Here is a 16,982-nt window from a genome sequence, read left to right as displayed (position 1 = left end):
CAACAATTCAGTGTGTTATATGAACTTAGCTGACAAGGCATTGATGAGGTTTTAGAGGATTGATTCCAATTTTGAAAAAGTTCCCTTATGGGTAAAAAGCTGTCAAACAGCATATCATACAACAGTTGTCTTTCATGAAAGGGAGAAGCAATTAATGTGGCAAACCTTTGTGGCAATCTTCATTGTTGTTTTATTTTGTGAAGTTTTCAGTCTTCTATAATGATTTAGATAAGAGTTGTCCCCCAAAAGCTCATGTGTGAGACAATGCAAGAAAGTTTAGAGGTAAAATGATTGAGTTATGAGAGTTGTAACCCAATTAGTGGATTCATCTGTGTCTCTGACACAGTTTAGAAGAAGGTCAAAGCATTCTTTTGTGGCCTGCTTTAGGAAAAAAAGAATATTAGACTGTCAGTGAGATCTTGCTGCTTCCGCTGTTTTTTCAGATATAAAGTACCATATCTCAGGGTAGCATGTTCTGAATCCCATCAATTTTAAGGCTTATCATGTAATTACTTTATGCAACAAAATGTGATATTGGCTGAAGAATTTAAAAGCTGATGAGTAAAGCTGAATAACATTGTGAAATATATCTATATCTGATTTATTTGATTTATTGTAAAGGTGTCAATTTAAATTAAGGGAGCAGGGATTAGCTTTTCATAATAAATGGGGCTGAACAACTAGATTTTCATATGGAAAACCAGTGAAATTCTACCCTTATCTCATACTGTATATAGAATCTAATTTGAGATTGGAATTTAGATCTAAATTTAAATGACAAAGGAATAGTTTCTGGTACAGAAAACATAAGAGAAAATCTTTGGAGTCCTTGCAGAAGGTAAAGATCTCTTTGGCTATTAAAAAAAACACAAATATAGTATAAAAGAATGATAACTTGGATTTCATGAAGATTAAATTTCTCTTTCTTTGAAAGACACTGTTATAAAAGAGAAACCAAAGCGCATTACCTGTCTATTCACTTTGTAAAAAATGTCTTCAACACATATATCTTACCAAGGATTTCTTTCCAAAATATATAAGGATACAAGCAATAATTAACAGGTAAACACACAATGTGAAAAGATGTTCAACTTGACTAAAAATGAACTCCTACTAAAATACCACTAAACATTGATTTGAATGACAGCACTATGTCAAGGTATTGATATGATAAGGATTTAAAACTCTCTTACATTGCTGCTGTAACTAGAAAATGGTATAATCCCCGGAAAATAGTTTGGTGGGTTTGTTAAATAAATACATACTTACTGCATAACTTGGAAATTCTTCCTAGGTTTTGACCTAAGAAGTGAAAATATGCCCACTAAAAGAATTGAACTAGGGCTGGGGTAGTGGCTCAGCAGTAGAGCGCTCGCCTGGCATGTGCAAGGTGCTGGGTTTGATCCTCAGCATCATATAAAAATAAATAAATAAATAAAATAAAGGTATTTTGTTCAACAACAACTAAAAAACAGAGAGAGAGAGAGAGAGAGAGAGAGAGAGAGAGAGAGAGACACTTGACCTAGAATGCTCATAGAAAGGTTATTTACAGTATTAAAAAGCATAGAAAATCCCAACTATCAAGAAGTGAGTGGATAAAAAGTAATGGCATATACAATGGAATACTTCATTGTTGCATTTATACATTCAACAATGAGGGTCAGTGACTAGGAAGCGGCTTCCTTCAAACACATTCTAGGGTATTTTAGAAAATGATTTAAATTCCAAAATCTAACATGTATATGGTAAAATAGGAAGAAAATAAGTCCGTCCCTTTCCTGAATGTGGGTATAAAAACATTGAAAGTTGAAATTAATGTAGTATAAATAGTTATTCTTTCATAGGATGCCTAATGATTACCAGGAGCATGAGGGAGCTTCTGAGTTACTTGTAATGTTCTGTACATGGATATGAGTGGTGGGCCACGGATGTGTTTACTTTAGGAAATTTTAGTGAACTTTTTGAACTTCCATGTATTACTTTGGTTTATGGACTCCAAAGTAGTAGGTTATACTTTTTAAATAATTGTACTATTTCTTCTTCCCCAAATGAAAAGACTTTCAGCAAAAGGGCAAACACAAATAGCCCATGAAACTATGATATGATACCTACCTATTACACATTTATGAACTTCTAATTAAAATATAGGGTGAAATTTCCAGTGAAATTGGTAAAGTTTAAGATCTTTGAACACCATAAGTATTTATGAGGATAAGGAACCATGCGAATCTCTCATCTACTGCTGGTATTAATGTAATCTGTTTAAAAACTCATGAGAATAGTTTGATAGGACTTCATAAGGTAACCATAAAATTCTCTTTGCAAAAGTCTTCCGAAAGTCTTCAAGGAAGCTTATGGTGATTCTGTTAATAAAAGCAAAAATATGTAAAGATTTTTCAGCAAGAGTGGTGGACAAATAAGTAAATGTTCGTTTATTCATCAGTGAAATACAATTTAGCAGTGAAAATTGGTGAACTGTTGGTACAATTAAAATTTAGATTATTTTGTAAAAGAAGGAAGTTTCAGGAAAATATATGTAATAATCCCTTTTTCTATAGTTTAGAAAGAGTTACACTAAATATTATATTAAATGAGAATAATAATAAGTAACATTAAAATTATAAAACTACTTTAAAATCTACATTGTATAATGTACCTTTCTAATTTAGGCTTTATTTCTTCTCAGATCTTTCAAATTGAGTGTCTTGTCCAAGTTGATAATTTTGAATAAAAAGTTATTGTGCTACTTGACAGTGAATTGTTTTGTTTCCTCCCTTCAGGTTCAAGCATATACTGGTTCAGGACCGTCACATATTTCACAGAAAATAATTCCTGTCTTGGAACTTCCACGTATTACTGAGGATGGTAAAATGAGATTGCTTAAGGAATTTTTTGTTATTATACATATATTATTAAAATAATTTTTATTTGAAGCTTATTTTCTCATATGAGTATTTAGAGGAGGGGAAATATTTTTTGCTTTTAACCTAGGTTTTCTGTAAAAAAAAATTATAAGAGAAAACTAACAAATTTATTAACATTTACATCTCATTTTTACATTGGAGACATTAGAGATTAGTAACTCAAAGGGCAATTAAAACTTGGGCTTATATACCAATTTGAGTTTGGGGCTGCTATGCTTGGGGAGGGAACTTTCAGAAAGGTAACTAGGAGAGATATGGTATATAAGGATAAGATTCATTATGTTGAATAAAGGCAGCATCTTCCCCTTTGATAAGAATTTCTCATGATTAAGAGTTATTTTTCTGGTATAGAGAAGGAGACATCCTTACAAAGGTATAATTCCTTTATAAATTTTAATATTCCTTATAAAAGGGAAACTTATGCTGTGTCTTCAGAGCTGCTTCTGCGTATGTTGTTTCTCAAAGTAATGAACTCAATAAGACCCCTTTGTCAAAAAGAAATGGAATAGTCATATTAAAAAAAAAACAGGCAGTTACAGATATTTTTATATTATGAAGACATTTTCACTAAAATAATACAATTTGGATATTCCTTAAAGTTGCTTTTGTAATAGGATTTTTCTTTTTCTCTTCCTTTTTGTTTTTTTTTTTTCTGGTATAAGTTGAATTTGTAATGCCAAGAATCACTAGTAAGTGAATAATGTTTATTGAATTTGGGATTAAAAAAACTCCACAATACTCTGTAGATGTCTAATTTGTAATGTGGTAGTTATTTTGAGAACTTGCTATAGGAAAAACTTTATATAGTTTTTTAAGTGAAGAAAAAAAATCAAGTTTTAATATCCAAATTAACATGAAAATATTATAAATATTCTAAAATATACTGTCTTTTTTTTATGACCACACTGGAAAAAAAACTGTTATCTATTTTTAAGATTAAAAAAGGCTAATTGTTAAATGTTTTAAAAGTGCCATCTATGTCCCATTTTCTAAGGAATGCATTTTTTTGTTTGGTGACCGCAGAGGAAATTGAGTGAGGTCATGTACTCTTTCTTAACCTCAATTTTAGGTTGTTAGGGATATGTTTCAGATTATTTTAGGTTCCTTTAGATCTCTTTATAGTTTTATCAGTGGTTGAATGTTTTTCATGTTTTTGATCTTTTTAAATGTTTCTTCTTGGCCAGGGGGATATCTAAATATATGGAGGGAGGGAGGGATGGAAGGAGGGGGGGAGACAGAGAGAGAGAGAGAGAGTTAGTTAAATAGTTGTATAATATGTAGTAGTTTAACAGTGAATAGTAATCTCCCATTATCCATGGAAGATACATTCTAATACTCCTATTGGATGTCTGAAATCACAGATAGTACCAAATTTTATTAATACTATGTGTGTGTGTGTGTGTGTGTGTGTGTGTGTGTATAATCTGTGATTAAGTTCAGTGTGCTTTTCACCTTAGTTAAGTACTTGATACTGCATGATGAGTATAACTCTAACAGTATGACTGCGAAACTAGCGTGAATTTATTTATTTATTTTGGCATAGTTTCACAGAGTCATCATTCCTGGAGTGGATCTTGGCAACATCAGCATATGGTTTTTTCTTTCCTTAAAAATTACGTATTTTATCTTTTCACTTAAAGGGAATCATTTTATGGCTTCTCTCTGGCATGTTTGAATTGCTACCATCACTACTCTTGGGCTTTGGGGCCAATATTGAATAAAATAAGGGTTGCTTATACACATACAATACAGTTCTACAAGAGTCCATCTGATAATCATAATGGTTGCTAAATGACTAATGGATGGGTATTGTATGCAGTATGAATACTGAAGGAGTCCAGGGAATTGTGCCCCCAAAGTATGCTGACTATTTTAAATTAAAGGTCTTTGGAGAGCAGTAGATTCTGGAAAAGGTTTTTTCATGATACCACACAAAGATTAGAACTGCCAAATATGGATAACAATGATCTTTAGTTAAACTAATGTCTGTAGGAAGGAAAATTAAATAATATAGCCATACCTAGAATGAATTTGTTATAAGCCATTGCTGTCTCTTAGGACCATTTAATTCCCAAAGAGAATCATTTACATTATCTGAGCACTCAGTCTATTCATTTACCTAAAATCATTTACTACCCCTCCATTTGTCGTATTTCACTGACCTCTTTGGGTTGTTTCAATTATCACAATCCTGTGATTCTCCCCTGTGCATGTTAATAATATATGTATATTTTTTCCTATTATTAGTTCATGCCAGCAAACTTGCAGACTTTTTGAGAGAGAAGGGAAACTTCTTTCTTTGCCCCTGTAACATACTGACAAAGGAATAATTCATATCCCGAGTGGAATAGTGCAAGATTTTCTAATGCTACTTAGGATAGCATGCAGTTTAAAATTTTGGAATTCTTGGAATTTTTCATTTAATATTTTTGAGCTGTGGGTGACTGTGGGTAACTGGAATCACATAAAACAAAACTACAAATGGGGTGGGAGATTGCTTCATTCACATTTCAGGGCCTGTCTTCTGCTGCTAATATTGCAGAGTTTATATATAAGTCCTGTTAGACTGTTCAGGTAAATGAGCATTTTAGCATGTTACTTTGAGTATTCATGATGTGTAAAGTCTTGAGTGTTGTCATTTACTGTAAAATATTCTTATGAAACTTTGAAATAGACTCATGATTTCATAAGGTGATCATTAAAGATTACATTTTATAGTTTTTCTATACTTTTTTGTAATCAAGAATGTTATTTGTTCAAAAGTAATTTTATATTCTTTTCCATTTACTTTAATTCTTAGATTTCTATTAAATTTTAAAATAAATAGATCCATAGTGTTTCAGTGTTTACATTTCAGAAAATTTATTACAATGTTATTATTAAATTGATCATTTTTTATTATTGACTGAAACAATATTCTTGAAATTTAGACTCAGAAGAAGAATTTTTTGATGCACCATGTAGTCCCTTGGGAGAGTTTCCTCAAGTTCCAGTTAGAGTTAAAAGTACTCAACACAAAAAATTACAAAAGCAAGATTGTTCAGTAAATTTGACTGAGATTAAAATGCGATTTGAAGTAGCAGAGGTATGTGATATGGTAAATTAATAACAGTTATTTAAATTGTCATGTCTACCATTTACAACCTCATTGCTAATAGGTACTGCATCCCAATTAAATGATGTAAATTTTCTGTATGGTGGTTCCCTTTCATCCTCCCCTTTCTTTTGTTTGAAGAATAGCTTCTTTAATCAAGAATTAGGTGTTTGGATATGATATATTGTGGGTTTTCAATACATATTTCTTAAAAATTATTATAAAAAGTGGAGTGGTGATTATATGTGGAATGGTGATTATAAAATTGCTTCTAAATTTTAAATACATAGTACATTATTTATATCATGTGTATGTGCAAATACATTTCATATATCCATATATAGCCACTATGCAAATAAATGTGATTTTTGTTTTAATAGTAGTAATTTAATTTTCCATTCTTCTTCAGGTTTTGATTCAATTTTATCACCTTGTGGGTGATTGTGAACTACCTGTGGTAGAAATTGATGTTTTAGGATTAGGCACAGAAGTTGAACTTAGAACATTTGATTTGAAAGCAAGTGCCTTTTTGAAAGAGTTCTGCTTAAAATGCCCAGAATACTTAGGTAAGAATCTCTATTTCTTAAAAGTAAATAAATTAATTTTATTACTTAACTACTTGCTGGAGAACTTTTAATTATTTTAGAGTTCGAATCAGTATATTTGCTCAAATATTCTCAGAGAAATATTGTGTTTGTACTATTACTATTATATTGTGTTTGTACTAGTCTATTTTCCATTGATATAACAAAATACCTGAGACTGAGTATAGAAAAGAAGTTTAATTACCTCATAAATTTGGAAGTTGAAAGGCTGAGCTTCAGTGGCTGCATTTATTTGGCCTCTGGTGATTATCTCTTGGTGGGTGGTATGACAGCAGGAGCATATGTAGTGGAGATCACCTGGTGAGACAGGAAGCCAGAAGCTGATTCAAGGGTCTGTCTCACTCTGTTGTAACTGTTCACTATAATGGATATTAACTGGGATCCCACAAGAACTATATTAATGCTTCCTCTGGACAGTGTCCCCAATGACCTAATCATTTCGCACTAAACTCTACCTCTTTAAGGTTTGACCACCTTAACACAACATCCCTGAGGACCAAGCCGCCAGCACACTAATCCTTGGGAGACAAACCACATCCAAACCTTAGCAGAATTAGTCTTTGGCTTTTCATCTTACACTTGGTAGTCTGAGGAAGGGGTAGACCAGAGACAAAATGAAGATAATTTTTTTTTTCATTAAGGAAGATCAAATGTGATTAAATCTTAAATCTACATTTAATATAGGAACACTAAATTAATTTCCTATTACTGCTGTAACAATTTACTATGAACTTGGTGTCTCAAAACAACACAAATTTATTAAAGTTCTATAGGACAGAAGTCTGATGTAAGTCCTACTGTACAGAGAAAACTGTTATATGATTTATGAATATGTCAGAATGAACCCCAGTATCATGTATAACTATAAAGCACTAAGGAAAAAAAAAAAAGAGACCTGAGAAAATAAATTAAGGGGTCAGTGAGAATTCCTTTTTGGAGGCTCTAGAGGAGGATCCATTTCCCTGTTTATTATGTTGGTGACTAAATTCATTTGCACATGATTTAAGTTTGTTTTCTTGTTACCTGTTAGCTGTTGTTAATGCCTACAGGTTTCTATTCTGTCTTGCATTATATCCTCCTACATCTCAGACCCAGCAAAGGGTATCAGATTCTTACAGGGCTATTTCTAACATCCTCTTCTACTTTTTGCTTCCACTCTTAACTCAGGCAGATAATCAAACATAATCTCCATTTAACTATAATCACATCTTCCAAGTTCATTTTGTCATATAATCCCTTAAGATCACAGTGTAGGAGTCTTGTCTTGTTTTTCTTGTTTTTGATGGGAATGGTATTCTGTCTATCACAAAACTTTTAAGTTTTCCAGAATCATAATGGATCTGTTATATCTAAGAAAATAGTCCTGTTTTCTTTGTTAGGGATTTAGGTAGATACTATTTATATTTCTTCTTTTATGTTTTTTTTTAATTTATTTTTTTTATTGGTTGTTCAAAACATTATAAAGCTATTGACATATCATATTTCATACAATAGAGTCAAGTTGGTTATGAACTCCCAATTTTACCCCAAATACAGATTGCAGAATCACATCGGTTACACATCCACATTTTTACATAATGCCCTATTAGTAACTGTTGTATTCTGCTACCTTTACTATCCTCTACTATCCCCCCTCCCTCCCCTCCCATCTTCTCTCACTACCCCATCCACTGTAATTCATTTCTCTCCTTGTTTATTTTCCCATTCCCCTCACAACCTCTTATATGTAATTTTGTATAACAATGAGGGTCTCCCTCCATTACCATGCAATTTCCCTTTCTCTCCCTTTCCATCCCACCTCATGTATCTGTTTAATGTTAATCTTTTCTTCCTGCTCTTCCTCCCTGCTCTGTTCTTAGTTGCTCTCATTATATCAAAGAAGACATTTGGTATTTGTTTTTTAGGGATTGGCTAGCTTCACTAAGCGTGATCTGCTCTAGTGCCATCCATTTCCCTGCAAATTCTATGATTTTGTCATTTTTTTAGTGCTGCGTAATACTCCATGGTGTATAAATGCCACATTTTTTTTATCCATTCATCTATTGAAGGGCATCTGGGTTGGTTCCACAGTCTAGCAATTGTGAATTGTGCTGCTATGAACATCGATGTAGCAGTATTCCTGTAGTACGCTCTTTTAAGGTCTTCAGGGAATAGTCCAAGAAGGGCAATAGCTGGGTCAAATGGTGGTTCCATTCCCAGCTTTCCCAGGAATCTCCATACTGCTTTCCAGATTGGCTGCACCAGTTTGCAGTCCCACCAGCAATGTACAAGAGTACCCTTTTCCCCACATCCTCGCCAGCACTTGTTGTTGTTTAACTTCATAATGGTTGCCAATCTTACTGGAGTGAGATGGTATCTTAGGGTGGTTTTGATTTGCATTTCTCTGACTGCTAGAGATGGTGAGCATTTTTTCATGTACTTGTTGATTGATTGTATGTCCTCCTCTGAGAAGTGTCTGTTCAGGTCTTTGGCCCATTTGTTGATTGGGTTATTTGTTTTCTTATTGTTTAATTTTTTGAGTTCTTTGTATACTCTGGATATTAGGGCTCTATCTGAAGTGTGAGGAGTAAAAATTTGTTCCCATGAGGTAGGCTCCCTATTTACCTCTTTTATTGTTTCTCTTGCTGAGAGAAAACTTTTCAGTTTAAGTAAGTCCCATTTGTTGATTCTTGTTATCAACTTTTTTATGTTTTTTTTAATCCATAGTTTACATTAAAAGTTCATAATTTACATCAGAGTTCACTCATTATGTTATACATGTATGCATTTAGACAAAACTATAATAGCAAGTATCCACCATTATATTTGTCTAAAGGTTAGTTTTACAATGCTAAAAATCTTCTGTGCTTCATCTTATTCATCATTCCCTCCCCTATAACAAGTGTCAGTCACTGATTTTTTTATTATCTCCAAATTTCAAGCATGTCATATAATTGGAATCATATAGTATGTATCTTTTTTCAGATTGAATTCTTTCATTCAGTAATATGTATTTAAATTGTTTTTATATCTATTCATGGCTTGATAGCCTTTTTTTAAAAGCTGGAATAATGTTTCATTGTCTAGGTATGTTATGGTATATTTAATCCATTCACCTACTGAAAGATTTCTTAGTTGTTTCCAGATTCTTCCAGTTATGAATAAAGCTGCTGGGTGTTTGTGTAGATGTTTTTGTTTTCTTTCAGTAAATGCCAGAATCTGCAATTATAGAATCACATGGTGAGAGTGTAATGTAGTTCAGTAAGGAACTGCCATACTGTTTTCCAAAGTGGTTGTACCATTATGCATTTCTACTGGTGATAAATAAGAGTGCCAACATTTGGTGGTATTGGAATTCTGGATTTGGGTCATTCTAATAGGTACATAGTAATAATTTAAATATCTCTGTGACATATGGTGTGAAACCATTTTTCATTTACTTATTTGCTGTATGTATACCTTATCTGGTGAGTTGTCAAGATCTGTGGCCCATTTTTTAATCAGATTAAGTAGTGCAGCCCTTATCTCTTGCTAAGAAGATCACGTATGTAGCAGATACAAAATTTTATTATGCTTGTTTTTTTTTTTTTTTTTTTAACCAAGAAGCAGTTTGCTTTGATAATTGGAAAGAAAAGTATACCAGCTCAATAGTGTTTTGTAATGCTCCAGAAGTATTAGAACAGTTGTTAATTTACACTTTAGCTTATTTTTGTTTTCTCAAGAGCAAAGGATAAGAAAACCCTTGAAAATAAAACACAGGGCATACAGTTTTCACTGTACTCATTTGCCCTTGTTTTCTTGAGAGAGAGCAAATAGCACAGTTTCTCATGAAAGGTAGATGATCAATAAATATTTGTTCAGTGAATTAATAAGTGTGTAAACAAAGTGTGGATCTTCTTGGAGGTAAATGTGTGGTTAGCACCTGCATTAGAAAGCTGGTTTATATGCTAATAACCTTTTGAGTTTGGAGGATTTTGTGGTGTTTTTCTCTTAAGAATAGTATAGTTTTTTTTCTCCCAGTCTCTACATATTGACTTCTAATAGACATAAGTAATTTGATGATGATGATGATTTTAAAAGGTATTATACAAAAATCTCTCCTACGGTAGTTTTCCTACAATGACAGATTTTGAGCAGAAGCAATAATATAATTAAAACAGATTATGTGGTAATAGAGTTAATTTAATCTAAACTGTATATAAAAACTTTTTCATCACATTCCTGATCTGTCTTCTCAACAACTTGGTTTTCTGGGATTGGTGACTTTTCTCTAGGGATTTTTGTGACCTGGGGCTATAAGTCTCTTCATGTCCTTTCATTTAATAGATTGCTAATTTTTCTTACCTTACCTACTGTCTAGGGTTAGGAAGGTTGACACTTCAGTATTGAGGCACAAAGGAAGGGAATGAAATTATATGGAAAAATTACACTTGTAGAATATAAAAAATGAAGGGAACTGAGTAAGTGCATTCCAAGGACTAGAACTGGTACAGAAAAGCCTTTTTCAATTATGTTATTATTAATATTCCCTGCCTTTATTTTGAATTAATTTTCCTACCAATAGATAATTAAAAATTTTATTTTTAGATGAAAACAAGAAACCTGTTTATTTGGTCACAACACTGGATAACACAATGGAAGATCTGTTAACATTGGAATATGTGAAGGTAACTGGTTCCATTTTTAGCTGCTTGATAGATTAAGTATGCTGCTGAAATTTTATAATCAAGTTTTCAAAGTTTAGTAATATTTTGTTTGTTTAATATTTAGTCCTAGTGTAATCTCAGTAACTCCTATCTTGATAATAAGAATGATAATATGCAACATGTATTGAATACTTGCTGTGTGTGCTATGTGCTGGAGAAGCCCATACTTAACAAATTTCTTTTGTTCTAGTAAGGAAATTGCTTTGTTCTTGTGAAGCACTTGCCTTTTTCCATAAATGTATATACTTAACCTAAAATCCGTAATCTATATATAGTTACTGTATACATACATACCCCGGGAAAATTATATAAATGCATGTTAGGACTATTATTAATTGTATGAACACATTTTCCTAAGATATGCTAATAGACTTGTTTTCTGTTTTGATAGGCTGAAAATAATGCACCTAATTTGAAAAGTACCTATAACAATGTTTTACAACTGCTTAAGGTATGATTGAATAACAATTTACTTTTAATTGTGTGTATTTTTTTTGTCCAAGTGTATTATGGAAATTATCTCTCATTATAAAATCCTTGAGGATAAAACAATATTATAAATTGTATCCTTGATAGCACAAAGCGTAAGTCCTTATAGAGACTACACAAGCAAATTTTTATTGACCTGTTATTAAAATCAGCTTCGTTCTTTAGGTGAATTTTTCATCTTTGGATATTCATTTACATACTGAAGCACTTCTGAATACAATGAATTATCTCAATAACATCCTTCCACAATCAGTGGAAAAACCAACCTCAGTGTCTGTTCCAGAGACTGAAGACAAAGGAGATGTCATTAAAAAATTGGGTATCTTTCTTTAAAATTCAATTGCAATTTCTTTTTTAAACAAGTAGATCATTAAATTTAGGACTGGGACTTATTGTTAACTTATATTAATGACTTCAGGATTCTGGTGTATAGACTACTATCCAAAGGATTCATGATTTATTGAGTTAATTTTAGAAAATAATATTAAAGGCAAAGGAAACCAATTACTGCTGAAGAAAAGATTTTTGTCATGCAGCTGATTATACAGAAGATTATATAGTAGAAGTATTTGATTTGGATTAAAATTCATGCATTTAATAATTAAAAGCATTATTTTAGATTAAGAGGAATGTAAGCCTTGGTAACTTAGCATGACCCTGTTTCAAAATAAAAACTGAAGTAGCTCAGTGGGGAAGTGCCCTTTGATTCAATACCCAGTACCATAGAACAAATAAAAAAACTAACAAAATTTGAGTAATATCAGAGTTGTGAATTATTTGTGTGTGTACATTTTTTTTTCTTCTTTCAGTGCTAGGGATCAAACCTAGGGTCTCATACATGCTAGGCAAGCACTTTGCCAAATGAGCTACGTCCCCAGTTTTGTTCAGAGTGTATTTTTAATCAGAATAAGATTGAGTATCCCAGTCCAAGAATTTGAAATTCTTCAAAATCTGAAACTTTTTAAGTCTCATGTGTGCTAAAATGTTTTAGATTTTGGAGCCCTGTTTTGGATTTTTGGATTAGGTGTGCTCAGCCTATTACTATTTAAAAGCAACAAAAATTTATAATTTTCACAGTGATAGGTGTTTCCTAGTAGACATCAAGTCTTAGAAGTTTAGAATTTTATAGCTACAGTTGCTTAGTTTCAAATAAGTAGTCTCCCCTAGGAACAGTATTTCATTTTGCTTTTTTTTTTTTCATTAGGTATGATAATTCTTTAGAAATCCTAAGCCAGTAGGAAATGTCTTATTTTGCTTTTAGTTGATGCAAAGCAGACTTTTAATATCATTATTTATGTTGATAGTTCAGTTACTTTTTAAGTGTAGTATGGTAACTGCTAAACTTTTCCTTTTATTTTACAATATGACTTTTTTTTTTATAGCTTTAAAACTATCCATGAATGAAGATATTATAACCTTGCAGATTTTAGCAGAATTATCATGTATACGGATTTTTATTCAAGATCAGAAACATAACATTGCCGAAATTAAGATTGAAGGTAATAAATCTCATAAAATAAATCCAATAAATGATTAAATGAAACAAATAAAAACTATTAGTCATCTTTTTATTTCCTTAGGACTTGATTCTGAAATGATTATGAGGACTTCAGTTATGGAAATAAATGCCAAGCTAAGGAATATAATTGTTTTGGATTCTGATATAATGGCTGTGTACAAAAAGGTAAGAATTTGTTTTCATTAATACTACATCACTAAATATGATTGTCCTTGAAGAGTGGTCATACTTTGCTAAATTTTAGCAATGTGTATGAGTTTTATAGTCAGGCATATGGGATTATCTTGGCTCTATTCCTTAGTAGTTGTGTGATCCTTAGCAAATTACCTAATCTCAAATTTCATTTCTTTTCTTTGAGTACCCTGCATGTCATAATGAGTTTCAGATGCCAACATCAGAAGGGCTGAGATTTTTTTAAAGCTTATTTCCAGGGATGCTAACCAATATAGCTGTTATGTTAAGAGAGCTGTTTGAACTGAATGCTTAGTGACTGAAGAGTAGGTGTTTTGTTACTAGATATAAAATAGTAGGGATTCTGGATTTGATACTCTTATGGAGTTGGACAGATAATTCTTGAATAACGAGGTCTGAAGAGTGAAGGAATATTAAATAGTAAGATCAGAAAACCCGTACTTCTTGAGCCAGGAAGTCAGCATTTGGAATTTGACAAGAAGAAAGGAGAAATGCACAAATGGACTTAAGAGTATTCTAATCAGCTTTTTCACTGCTGTGACTAAAAGACCTGACTAGAACAGTTTATAAGAAGGAAAAGTTTATTTTGGGACTCATGGTTTCAGAGGTCCATAGAACATTTGCCTATTTCTCTAGGTCTCAGAAATGGAACATTCTGGGTGACCCTGTCCCTTTTCCTCATGGCATTTAACTGATATATTTGGTGGCTCCTACATGGGACCAAATATCCTACTGTGTCACAGCAGAAGGGGACCTCGAAAGATATTGTCCAAGGAGGATTTCTTATTCTTCCCCCAGGTATAGTTTTCTCATATCCTTGTCCCTAGAATTTTGAATCTTCACCTGAACCTTGATGGCCAGGTTTTCTGCCCTTTTGTATCTTAAGATTTTGTTCTGAGAAGTGGATAATCCTGGTGGTCCTTTGGACTTTTTTGCATTGGAGTCTTCTTTCCTTTTCCAGGAATATACCAAGGAATACTCTGTCTGATGTTCTACTTTGTCTTTCTCATGATCTCCCAGAGAGGTCCATGAAGTACCTTCAGCTGAGTGTGAACTAGTCTTGTGTTTATGGCTTCCAGGGTTTCATTATCTCACATCAGTTCACAGTCCATCTTTATCACTTTGTTTTGTTTTTATTCTGAGGCATTTTACCTAGCTTGTATGGTACCTGGCATCTCTCTATCCTGCTTTCTACCACAAGTGAGCTGGTGCTTATCTTCTGACTTTCCTTGAAGATAAAAGTTTTCCCTTATGTTTTAGGGTGTTTCGTTGTCAAGAGACCTCCTATTTCTAATGGTTCCACGAAAAATTGTGGTGGTTTATTTGGTTTATTCTTGTTTTAGGGTTTGGAATGACTTTCTCTCTAGTTTATGCATCCTAGACAGAAGCATACTGTAGACTTCTTTTCAGACCTCGTATCTTTGACTCCTGAGGATTATTGATGCTGTGGTTGGAATTTATTTGCCTGTTGATGGTTCTTCAGCTCCCTGTTCTTGCTTCTAGAATTTAAGAGAGTTGACAGGACAGTAAGTTAGTGTCCTTCCATGTTCCAAAGTATTAGAATACATTTTACGTCTTCTGTCGTCTCTACCATTTTTAACTGGTATTACAGAGCTTGAAATTTTAAGCCTTTGTAAGTAATTCCAAATTGACAATTAAGATGGGTCTTCACAAACCAATAAGGAATGAGGAGTATAGAAATAGGAGATCCCTTTAAAGAATCTGGAAAATCTGTTCCTATATCTCAGATCAAGAGAAGGTAGTTTTTAGTAAGTTGTAAATATAGTTTTTTTTCAGACTTTTAAAAGTGAGCGAGGATTTTTCATTTAAATGATGACTCTTGGATACAAAAGTATAAACTCTTAAGTGAGAATGCATACGCTGAAATTTTATCTTCATTAAAAATAAAATGCTGAGCCATACCTACTAACATGATTTCATGACCTACAAAGGGAGCTGCCACCATCAGTTTGAAAAACTGTATAGTGTAGGTTCTAATAAAGCAGTGAGAATTGTAGCCTCATTTGTGCTGGCTTGAATATGTGGGAAATTTTCCAAATATGTATGTCTTTTATTATATTTTGCTTTGTTTTGTTTTTATCCTGAGGCATTTTACTTAAAAAATGGATTCTAATCATTGGATTGTTCTCTCATTAAGGCTGTGTATATCACTGGAAAAGAAGTTTTCAGCTTCAAAATGGTTTTTTACACGAATGTAACTGCTGGTTCTGCAGACACAGATATGAATGTGGTTGACGTTCGGTTTAATTTAACTGTTGGTTGCATTGAAGTCGTTTTTGTCACAAAATTTCTATATTCCATAATAGTAAGTATTTTAATTATTTTTATTCTTTTATACTAGTTTAGAATTGGTGTATTAACTAGATAATCAAACCAATGAACAATAGCAAGAATTCCTTGCTTTTAAAAAAAAATTAATAATTTTCTGTGTACCTTTTATAATAGTGACTGAAATGTTCAGTACCTTGTTTATATAGCATCATTTTCACATGGGTATATTCTATTTAATTGAAATTATATTTTATATATTACCACATTAATATATGTAGTGTTATTGTTATATACTATATATTAATTGAAATCTTTTATATATCATTGACTTAAGTATTTGCTTTGCCTGATTTCCAGCTCCAATTTTAAAAATGCCAAACACAATTAAAGTTTGTTTTGGTCTCATGTCATTGTTAAGAAAGTTACATTTTTTATTTCTTTATAATTCTGTGGATGTTTGGATACTTCAAGACCTGATGTGATTCCTATATGACTTTGTGTTAAAGCTTCTGAGTTCTTAGTTGTGCTTTTCATATTTTGTTTTCTGTTTTACCATTGCCATCAGCTATTTTTTCCTGTGAGTGTCATACCTGTCTTTATGATGTCACTTTTTAAAAAAATCTTGTTTCTAAATTTTGGTGTATAAACTAGATAATCAAATCTAAGGATATAAATAGAATAAATAGGCCAAGTATGCATATGTATTGTACATATACAACATGGCATACATATTGATAAGATTAGCAGTTTTTATAAGAAAGGGATTTATATATTTACTTGGATATATTTGGGGGATATGGAGCCCTCTTTTGTTATTTCAGAGTTTTAATCACTTAGAGCTTTTGTGATTTTTCAAATTGAGGTTACCATATAGGTTTGTAGACATAATATAAGGATGAACAAACCTTCTTCGTCTAATTTATGTTTATTACTCAAAACATTATGTCACTGAGCCCTCTTATGATACCCTTTTATTTAAAAATTACTGAAAATAAAATGTAGGTTTTTTTCAGAATGTGAAAATTAATTTTAATCTGATATATTTTATTATTAAGGTAATTTTTCTAGAATTTTAGAAATTTGAAAACTTACTTCAGAATCCTTAAAGAAAGATATTTTATCTTTTCTTTTAAAATTTTACAAACATAGATGGCCTCTCTACATTGAGGTTGTATGTGGTTG

General features: G+C 32.1%; 1 protein-coding gene across 1 annotated transcript in view; it reads left to right on the top strand.

Annotated features, from left to right (window-relative positions):
* Nucleotides 1-16,982, top strand: part of Vps13a (vacuolar protein sorting 13 homolog A) — a gene marked incomplete at its 3' end in the record, with an annotated part of 156,256 nt that overhangs the window by 90,345 nt on the left and 48,929 nt on the right. The window contains 9 exon segments of the mRNA XM_046459403.2: nucleotides 2,781-2,865; nucleotides 5,855-6,009; nucleotides 6,428-6,584; nucleotides 11,190-11,269; nucleotides 11,700-11,759; nucleotides 11,963-12,116; nucleotides 13,180-13,296; nucleotides 13,378-13,481; nucleotides 15,667-15,834. Coding sequence (XP_046315359.1) covers nucleotides 2,781-2,865; nucleotides 5,855-6,009; nucleotides 6,428-6,584; nucleotides 11,190-11,269; nucleotides 11,700-11,759; nucleotides 11,963-12,116; nucleotides 13,180-13,296; nucleotides 13,378-13,481; nucleotides 15,667-15,834 — 1,080 coding nt within the window.

This window comes from Marmota monax, unplaced genomic scaffold (genome assembly GCF_021218885.2).
Source record: "Marmota monax isolate L192 unplaced genomic scaffold, Marmota_monax_Labrador192_F-V1.1 WCK01_AAM20220418_F8-fsc00059, whole genome shotgun sequence".
Lineage (NCBI taxonomy): Eukaryota > Metazoa > Chordata > Mammalia > Rodentia > Sciuridae > Marmota > Marmota monax.
Note: the sequence above shows the minus strand (reverse complement) of the source record. Positions and strands in the feature narration are given on the sequence as shown.